The sequence below is a fragment of the Natrix helvetica genome (genome assembly GCF_964273705.1).
Source record: "Natrix helvetica genome assembly, chromosome: 5".
In the NCBI taxonomy this organism is placed as follows: domain Eukaryota; kingdom Metazoa; phylum Chordata; class Lepidosauria; order Squamata; family Natricidae; genus Natrix; species Natrix helvetica.
The window spans coordinates 4,947,715-4,957,964 of NC_138551.1; the positions used below are offsets into that span (position 1 = coordinate 4,947,715).

General features: G+C 46.8%; 1 protein-coding gene across 1 annotated transcript in view; it reads right to left on the reverse strand.

The window, feature by feature from the left end:
- Positions 1 to 4,839, reverse strand: part of LOC309393623 (solute carrier family 12 member 9-like) — a 134,948-nt gene extending 130,109 nt beyond the window's left edge. Inside the window, exon 1 of the mRNA XM_081956038.1 lies at positions 4,396 to 4,839. Coding sequence (XP_081812164.1) covers positions 4,396 to 4,579 — 184 coding nt within the window. The 5' untranslated portion in view covers positions 4,580 to 4,839. The remainder of the gene's footprint in view (positions 1 to 4,395) is intronic.
- Between the last annotated feature and the right edge of the window lie 5,411 nt (positions 4,840 to 10,250).

Below are 10,250 nucleotides of genomic sequence, written 5' to 3' on the forward strand. Positions count from 1 at the left end.
TTTCTTTCTTCCTTTCCTCTCTCCCTCTTTCTTTCTTTCTCTTTCCTTCTTTCTCTTTCTTTGTTTATCTCCCTCTCATTCTCTCTCTCTCTCTCTCTCTCCCCCCTTCCTTCCTTCCTCCCTCCCTCCCTCTCTCTCTCCAGCCCACCTCACAGGGTTGTTGTTGTGTGACAGACTACAGGCAGCTCACAATTCACGGCCACAATTCAGTCCAAAATTCCAGTTGCTCAGCCAGGCAGCTGTTCAGTGAGCTTGGCCTCGTTTTACGAACTTTCTCACCACAGTTGTTGAGTGAATCACGGCCACTGTTAATTGAGCAACACGGTTGTTCAGTGAATCTCGCTTCCCCAATTGACTTTGCTTATCGGAAGGTCGCAAAAGGGGATCTTGGGAGAGTGCAACCGTCTTAAATACTTGCCAGTTGCCAAATGTCCAAATTTTCATCGTGTGACCATGGAGATGCTGCGACGGTCATTAAGTGTGAAAAAAGATCACCGGTCATTTCTTTCCGATGCTGTTGTAACTTCGGTCACTCAATGAACTGTTGTAAATCGAGGACTACCTGTACAATATCCTAGATTAGGCCAGGAAGACTTAAAGGCTTGCGTTCACATAACATGCCAATTTTGGCTGATCTGAGTTACGGGTGGGTTTTTGAGTTGTTGTTGTTTTGAGATATGGTGCGTTAATGACTCTCCCTCAATTATTTCGTAAAGCATTGAGGCATTGTTTGATATGGGCTAATTCAGGAGCCAGGTTAAACACATTGTGTGAATGAAACCACAGGCCAGTTGAAAGAATAAGAGTATTTGCATTTGGGGTAAGAGTAGGCTTATTTAAAGGCTCTCTAATATTCGCAGACGAACTAAAGAGCCTCTGGATGCGGGCGAAGGAGGAGAGTGCAAAAGCTGGCTTGAAACTCAACATTAAGAAAACTAAGATTATAATAACAATTATAACAACAACAAGGAAATGTCAATGGGTATTGTTTAATAATATATACATGCTCTGGTATTGGTAAAAGCAACTTGGATATAAACTCTAAACAGCGAGTGGGGGGGGGTAAAGGGGGGAAAAGGCTTAGAAACTTTATTAATTAATTAATTACTCAGAATATGTCATAAAAGTATAATGTTATTGGAGGATTTTTGAAATAGCTAACAAATGCCATTATGTGGTTGTGTTTTTAAGCATGAATAATTTGAGGCAAAAGCACGTTCAAATAATTGTAGTCAAATGAGAATTGCGGTACATTGACAGTAAGATATACAAAGATTTTTGATTTAAAGTATATAATCTAGTAGTATGAACTACAAGTAGTGACTGTGGAAGAAATTCACGAAAGTTATCTGTAACCAATCGACATGCTTTCTACAAGATGTAATGAAGGAGGATTCTTTTTTGTGTGTTTTTGTTTATTTTAAATTTTAAAAAAAACCGAAAAAGAAAAAAGAAAACTAAGATCATGGCATCCAGCCCTCTCAATTCCTGGCAAATAGATGGGGGAGAAATGGAGGGAGTGACCAATTTTATTTCCCTGAGTCTCCAAGATCACCACAGATGGAGACATGCAGCCAAGAAATTAAGAGACGCTTGCTCCTGGGGAGGAAAGCCATGGCAAATCTAGGCAGCAGACTAAAAAGCAGAGATATCACCCTGCCAACAAAAGTGCGCAAAGTCAAGACTACGGTTTTCCCACTTGCAATGGATGGCTGTGAAGGTTGGACCATAAGGAAGGCTGAGTGCCAAAGAATGGAGGCCTTTGAACTCTGGTGCTGGAGAAGACTGCGAGTCCCTTGGACTGCAAGGCCATCCAACTGGTCAGTCCTGGAGGAGATCAACCCTGACTGCTCTTTCGAAGGCCAGATCCTGAAGAGGAAACTCAAAGACTTTGGTCACCTAATGAGAAGGAAGAAGGACTCACTGGAGAAGAGCCTCATGCTGGGAACGATGGAGGGCAAAAGAAGAAGAAGGGGGCGGTATAGAAGGAGGTGGCTGGATGGAGTCACCGAAGCAATCGGCATGAGCTTCAATGGACTCCAGAGGATGGCAGAGGACAGGAAGGCCTGGAGGAACGTTGTCCGTGGGGTCGCGATGGGTCGGACACTACTTCGCGACTAACACCAATATTCACAGAAGGTATAGATCAGAAGGGATCTTGGGAGATCATTTAGTCCAACCTCTGGCTGGCTTAAAATTATGTAGCTATTCAATCAGGCCATTTCAAGAATGAAGTGATTACGTTAATAACCCCAGTTAATTATAAGTCAGTGTGAGACACAGCACCCTGAAGGTAAAAGGTGACTCAATACTCCATATGCCACTGTCTGACTTATATCCTGGAAATGGGAAAATTGTACCTAAGAGCAGTAATATCCACTGCCTTCCCAAACAAACTTCCTTCAGAAATCCAGCTTCTTGGGGATCGGGGTTTTCCTTTAACTTTCTCCCTCGCTGGTCTGTTTGCCAGAGGCAGGGAAAATGCTTAGAAAATAAAGTTTTATTCTGTAAGCTGCCTAGAGGAGAAGGCGGTTGAGATATAAATTTAATAAATAACCAATTTATTATTAATAATTCCCTTAACTCTTCTTAGCTGAAATCGGAGGATTGGCTGACAATCTTGGCAAGGTTAGCCACTTTTCCAAAGGCCTGGCATTTGTATTGATTAGCCAGGATTTGGGTGTTGTCTTCATTCTAGACTCTGGCCTTTAAGGTAAAGGTAAAGGTTCCCCTCGCACATATGTGCTAGTCGTTCCCGACTCTAGAGGGTGCTACTCATCTCCGTTTCAAAGCCAAGGAGCCAGCGCTGTCCGAAGACGTCTCCATGGTCGCGTGGCTGGCATGACTCAACGCCAAAGGCGCACGGAACGCTGTTCCCTTCCCACCAAAGGTGGTCCCTATTTTCCTACTTGCATTTTGTACCTGCTTTCGAACTGCTAGGTTGGCAGAAGCTGGGACAAGTCACGGGAGCTCACTCCGTTAAGTAGCGCTAGGGATTCGAACCGCGGAATGGACGACCTTTTCTGATCGACAAGCTCAGCCTCTTAGCCACGTCTAAAAGCCATGCAGGCCTTTAGGATAATGTGTTTTTTTTTCCAACCCTGGCAGCTGGAAGACCTGTGAACTTCAATTCCCAGAATTCCCCAGCCAGCATTTGTACAACAGACCAGGAGGATATGGCTCCCTGATTGGCCAATTCAGAAAGTCCATTCTTGGTTTATCTAAAAACCTCTCCAGCAAAGGCCAAAGCGTCGATATCTGAATCAGCAACTCCGATCACATCCCACAACTTCCTCTTTCTTTGCCAACTGGGCTGAATTCCCACAACACGCTTAACTTTTTTGCTGAGGACAGCCAGGCTGCATTCACACAATCCACCGAACTTTCCTTTCAGGGTAACCAAGTTGTATTCACACAGCAGCTGAACTATCCTTCCAGGAAAACCAGGCCTCACCCACACACAAAAAGGGCTTAACTTTTTTTCCAGGCTAACCAAGCTGAATTCACATGACAGCTTAACTTTTCTTCCAGGATAACCAGGCCGCATTCACACAACATGTTTAATTTTCCTTCCAAGATAACCCGACAGCATTCACACGAAACACTCGATTTTGGTTCCAGGATAACCGGGGAACATCCCCACAGCACACTTAACCCCCCTCCGCCCCCGCCCCACCAGGCCACACCAAAACGTAAACTTTCCTGCCATTCACATGACACTCTGAATTATTGTTTTTTTCATCATAACCAAGCTGTATTCACATGAAACGCTGACCTTTCCTTCCAGGAGAACCAGGCTGCATTCAGAAGACACAGTTAACTTTATTTCTAGGCTGCATTCACATGACACGCTCAACTTACCTTCCAAGATAACCAGAGGGCATCCCCACAGCAAACTTAAGTCCCCACCCACCCCGGATACCCAGGCCACACCAAAGCTTAACTTTCCTTCCAGGATAACCAGGCTGCATTCAGAAGACACGCCTAACTTTATTTCCAGGCTGAATTCACATGATACACTGAACTTTCCTTCCAAGATAATCAGGGCGCATCCCCACAGTACACTTAACCCCCCCCCCCCCCCCCATAACCAGGCCACACCAAAACTTTCCTTCCAGTATAACCAGGCTGCATTCACAAGACACGCTGAACTTTCCTTCCAAGCTGAATTCACAAGACACACGGAACTATTATTTCTAGGCTGTATCACAAGACACGCTGAATGTCTCCCCCCCCCCATTTTAACCAATATGCATTCCCACGACCCACTCAACCCCGTCCTGCCTCGGAGCCCCGAAGCCCCCAGCCCAAGCCTCGCCTAAAAAACAAGGAAGCGAGGCCAAAAGTCCCCCCCGCGGCATCTGGCTGGGCTCCCTCCCTCCCCGGCCGGCTCACCCAGGCGGAGGAAAAGCACCACGCTGAACATGGAGAGCAAAGTGGGCACCACGACGCCCAGGAAGGTGGAGAGCTTGCGGGACGCCGGGGACGCCTCGTCCGGCTCCAGCGAGGAGCTGCTGCACAGCCGGTAAGCCAGCAACGGGCTCCGCTCCGACAGGGCGCCGCTCCCGCGGCCGGACATGATCCCCGCTGCTGCTGCTGCTGCCGCGCCGCTCCGGACGGGGCGATGGCGAAGCGGCCTCCGCCTGCCCAGCCTCCCCGCCCGGACGCGCCGCCCTCGGCCGGCCCCGGTCCCCGCCTCCTGTCCCGGCTCAACCCCGAGCGCCCGGCCCGCCTGGAGGAAGCCAGGAGCCCCGGCTCGGTTTGACTTCTCCCGGCTGCCCGGTGGGCGGTGCTGGAGACCCCGCCGGCTCCGTTCAGACGACTCGGGTGGAAGGAGAGTTCCGAAAGGGGGCGCGTTCACACGGCAAGCTGGGTTGGGCGGAATCCCCGCCTTAGGATAGGATGGGATAGGATAGCATGGAGTGGAGTGGAGGAGGAGGAGGAGGAGGAGTAGAGTGTACGTCGAGTGGAATCGAATGGAATGGAGTAGTAGTAGTAGAGTAGAGTGTACGTAGAATAGAATGGAGTGGAGTAGTAGTAGTAGAGTGTACATGGAGTGGAGTGGAGTAGTAGTAGAGTGTATGTAGAATAGAATGGAGTGGAGTAGTAGTAGTAGAGTGTACGTAGAATAGAATGGAGTGGAATAGTAGGAATAGAGTAGAGTGTACATAGAGTGGAATCGAATGGAGTGGAGTAGTAGTAGTAGAGTACATAGAATAGAATGGAGTGAAGTAGTAGTAGAGTAGAGTGTACATAGAATAGAGTGGAGTGGAGTAATAGTAGTAGTAGTAGTAGTAGTAGAATAGAGTGTACGTAGAGTAGAGTAGAACAGAACAGAACTAAATTAATGGAATGGAATAGAATAGAATAGAATAGAATAGAATAGAATTCTTTATTGGCCAAGTGTGATTGGACACAGAAGACATTTATCTTTGGTTCAGATGCTCTCAGTGTACATGAGAATAAAAATACATTCATCAAGAATAAAAGATACAACACAAGGTTACTAATAAGCTATCAAATCTAGATATTTTCACATATCTTCATGAGTTCCACGAAGCAAAGCACCACAAAGTGTCTTGTGTAGGCAACAATGATTCTCTCCCATCTTAAAGGTAGTCCTCAACTTACAACCCTTTGTTAAGTGACTGTTCGAAGTTACAACAGCACTGGAAAAATGTGACTTTTTCTGTATGCCTTCTGCATAGAAAAAAAAGGGTGCAGGAACTGGGCATGGCTAGTCTATAGCGAAGAGAAGGACCAGGGGAGACATGACGGGGACTCCTTTTTCCAAACCCAGAGAGTTAGCTGCCACGTTCGCACAACACCTTGGTCCCAAAGATTATTATCAAATAGTCTAAGAGCGAAAAGAAGGAACGGGATGACATGAGAGCAGTCTTCCAGTATTTGCGGAGTTGTCCCATAGAGGAGGGGGTGGGGATCAGTTGCATTAACAGAGGGATACGATCAAGATCAAGTGAGGTACTAATACCACTCTATAAAGCCTTAGTAAGACCACACCTAGAGTACTGCGTCCAGTTTGGGTCACCGCACTATAGAAAGATGTTGAGATTCTAGAAAAAGTGCAAAGAAGAGCAACCAGGATGATGAGGGTACTGGAGACTAAAACATACGATGAACGGTTGCAGGAACTGGGCTTGGCTAGGCTGTGAAAGTTGGACCATAAGGAAGGCTGAGAGCCAAAGAATGGAGGCCTTTGAACTCTGGTGCTGGAGATGTTGGATAACCATTTGTAGATGTTGGATAACCATTTGTCTGGAACGGTATAGGGTTTCCTGCCTAGGCAGGGGGTTGGACTAGAAGACCTCCAAGGTCCCTTCCAACTCTACTATTGTATTATTGTATTATTGTATTAAGACTCCTGTGAGTCCCTTGGACTGCAAGACCATCCAACCGGTCAGTCCTGGAGGAGATCAACCCTGACTGCTCTTTAGAAGGCCAGATCCTGAAGAGGAAACTCAAAGACTTTGGCCACCGAAGGAGAAGGAAGGACTCCCTGGAGAAGAGCCTCATGCTGGGAACGATGGAGGGCAAAAGAAGAAGGGGACGACAGAGAAGGAGGTGGCTGGATGGAGTCACCGAAGCAGTCGGCGTGAGCTTAAATGGACTCTGGGAGATGATAGAGAACAGGAAGGCCTGGAGGAACGTGGTCCATGGGGTTTCAATGGGTCAGACACAACAAATCTAGTGAGGGGAAGGACCAGGGGAGACATGATAGCAATATTCCAGTACTTGAGGGGCTGCAGAAGAAGAGGGGGTCAATTGCATTAACAGAGGGATTGAATCGACATCAAGAGAGGTACTAATACCACTCTATAAAACCTAAGTAAAGCAATTAGATATTGCGTCCAGTTTTGGTCACCACACTATAAAGAAAGATATGGAGACTCTAGAAAGAGTGCAGAGAAGAGCAACAAAGAGGATGAGGGGACTGGAGACTAAAACATATGAAGAACGGTTGCAGGAACTGGGGATGTCTAGTTGAATGAAAAGAAGGACTAGGAGAGACATGATAGCAGTCTCCCAATATTTAAGGGGCTGCCACAGAGAGGACGGGGTGCGAACTGGCTGAATCCCACCACTGGATAGAATCAAGATCACGTGAAGTGTTAATACCACTTTATAATAGCAATAGCACTTAAGACTTATATACCGCTTCACAGTGCTTTAGAGTCCTCTGTGAGTGGTTTACAGAGTCAGCATATTTGCCCCCAACAATTTGGGCCCTCCTTTTACCGACCTCGGAAGGACGGAAAGCTGAATCAACCTAAGGCCACACTTGGAATATTGCACCCAGTTTTGGTCGCTATGATATAAGAAAAGATGTGGAGACTCTAGAAAGAGTGCAGAGAAGAGCAACCAGGATGATGAGGGGACTGAAGGCTAAAACCTACGATGAATGGTTGCAGGAACTGGGCATGGCTAGTCTAGTGAAGAGAAGGACCAAGGGAGACAGGAGAGCATCTTCCAATATTTGAGGGGCTGCCCCAGAGAGGAGGGAGTCAAGCTATTTTCCAAAGGCACCCAAAGGCCAGACAAGGAATAATGAATGGAAACTGAACAAGGAGAGATTCAACCTGGAAATAAGGAGGAATTTTCTGACAGGGAGAACAATCAACCCAGTGAAACAGAAGTTGCCTTTGGGGGTTAGGGGAGCTTCATCACGGGAAGCTTTCAAGAAGAGACTGGACTGCCATCTATCAGACATAGTATATAGGGCAGGGGTGTCCAAACTTGAGAACTTTAAGACTTGTGGACTTCAACTCCCAGAATTCCCCAGCCAGCATAGCTGGCTGGGGAATTCTGGGAGTTGAAGTCCACAAGTCTTAAAGTTCCCAAGTTTGGACACCCCTGATATAGGGTTTATACCATGGTATACTGTTTGATCTGGTGGGGGTTGGACTAGATGACCCACAAGGTCCCTTTTAACTCCGTTATTCTGTTATATAACGAAACAAACAAAATGCAAATCTCCATTATATTAAAGTAACCAAAATATCTTTACAATCCCCACGGCATGTCACAATTTGTGGGCAACCCTATACTAATGTTTGGAAAATGAAAGTTGGAAAATTTGACCCACCCTAAGTAGCCCTTGACTTATTATGGCCACAGTTGAGCTCCCAAACCCCGGTTGCTAAGAGTGAAGTGAGTCCCCCCCCCCCATATTTTACGATTTTTCTTGCCACGGTTGTTAAGGGAATCACTGCGGTCATTAAGTTAGTCAGATAGTGAACTATTCGAATCTGGCTTTCCCCGTTCCCTTTGCTTGTCAGAAGGTCGTAAAAGGGAAATCACGTGACCCCCGGGACACTGCAACCATCATAAATACGAGCCAGTCGCCAAGTGACCAATTTTGATCGTGCGATTGCGGGGATGCTGCAACAGTCGTAAGTGTGGGGAAAAAGGTCCTAAGTCACTTTTTTCAGTTCCGTTGTAACGTTGAATGGTCACTAAGTGAATGGCCGTAAGTCGAGGACTATCTGTATAGTGCTTCTCAACCAGTGGTGGGTTGCAAATTTTTTTAGAACCTCTTCTGTAGGTGTGGCCGGCTTTGTGGGAGTGGCTTGCCAGCCATGTGATCGGGTGAGAGTGGCTTGCTGGCTATGTGACTGGGTGGGAATGGCTTGCCATCCATGTGACCAAGTGGGAGTGGCTTGGCAGTCATGTGACTGGGTGGGTGTGGCCCAACTTGTAAAATGTGGTGAAACTCACTTAACAACGCTCTTGCTTAGCAACCAAAATGTTGGCTCAGAAACTCTGACATTGAAGTGTGCAAGTCTTAAAGCTGTCAAGTTACAAGAACTTGCACCCCTAACCCTTTAGGAAAAAAAACCCTTCAGGGATGTTCAAAGTTGACAGCTTTAAGACTTGTGGACTTCAACTCCCAGAATTCCTCCTCTCCCTCTTCATCTTGATGATATGCGGACGGGCGGGGGGAGGGAGCTGGAACCGGTTCTAAATGGCACAGTAGATTTCTGGAACCTCTTCTATAGAAGAGGTTAGAACTGGCAGGAACCCACCCTGTTCTCAACCTGGGCAACGTCTGGAATGGGTGGACTTCGACTCCCAGAGTACCCCAGCTGGAAGTTGAAGTCCAACCCATCTGGAAGTTATATCCAGGTTGAGAAATTTTGGATTCGGGGTTGGTCTAGATGACCTCTGAGGTCTTTTCCTAAAGTATGACTATTTAATTAGATTCCTGGTTAATCTATCAAAAACCTTTTCTACTTGGCACAATATACCAGACCACTAACTGGGCCGGTTTGAATTGATTCAGAAAATTAAAAAGTAATTAAGATTAGCAAGTTGCGCGGGCCCAGTGAACCGAGTTTGAAATAGCTCAGATCCTGCTTTTTCACTTTTTTTTTATTAAACTCACCCCTTCTCGGTCGCTACCTGCAGAGCTCTACTCTGCTCTCCCCGGCTGGGAACGATGGTATCTGTAGTCCAGCAGGTCAGGGAAAGCTAGGAAAGAGTGGATCGGTTTTACACTGGCTTTTTGTTTTTGGCCTGTCTCCAGATTAAACAAGTTTTTTCAGCCAGCCCAACCGCTGGGGACTCCCATTGAGATGAGGAACATAAAATGTTTAAAAGCAATTAAAAAGGCAGTCGGGATCGAATGGCAATAAAAACTCCCCGTCCAGCCTGCAAATTCTCCCAAGGAACTTCGGTTCTCCTTCCCGGTAGGAAAAAGCTATAAAATTAATAATTGGTCTTCTAACTAATACCAATGTTGCCTTTATTATTTAAAGGACTCGACCTGAATTTGTGCCAAGCAGGGAAGGATTGCCTCCCAATGCTGGGCAGGAGCAGAAAAATGCAACTCCCCGGCTCCTGGTTACCAGGCAAGGGATGATAGGTGGAGTAGTCCGTTTGGAAAGAGCCAGGACATGCAATCCTCGAGTTACGACCACAAACGGAGCTCCAAATTTCCCCGGCTAAGCGAGACGGATGTTATGTGAGTTTGGCTTGCTTTTGCGACCTACCTTCCTTGCCGTGGCTGTTAAGATAATCGCTAAATAACAACGCAGTCGTTAGGCGGATCCGGCTTTCCCCCTTGTTTGTCAAAAGGTCGCAAAAGGGGATCGCGTGACTCTGATCATCGTAAATATGAGTCGGTTTGCCAAGCATCTGAATCCGGATTGCGTGACCACGGGGATGCTGCAATGGTCGTAAGTGTGAAAAGCGGTCCTCATCGGTCACGGTCTTCAGTGCCGTAGCCACCT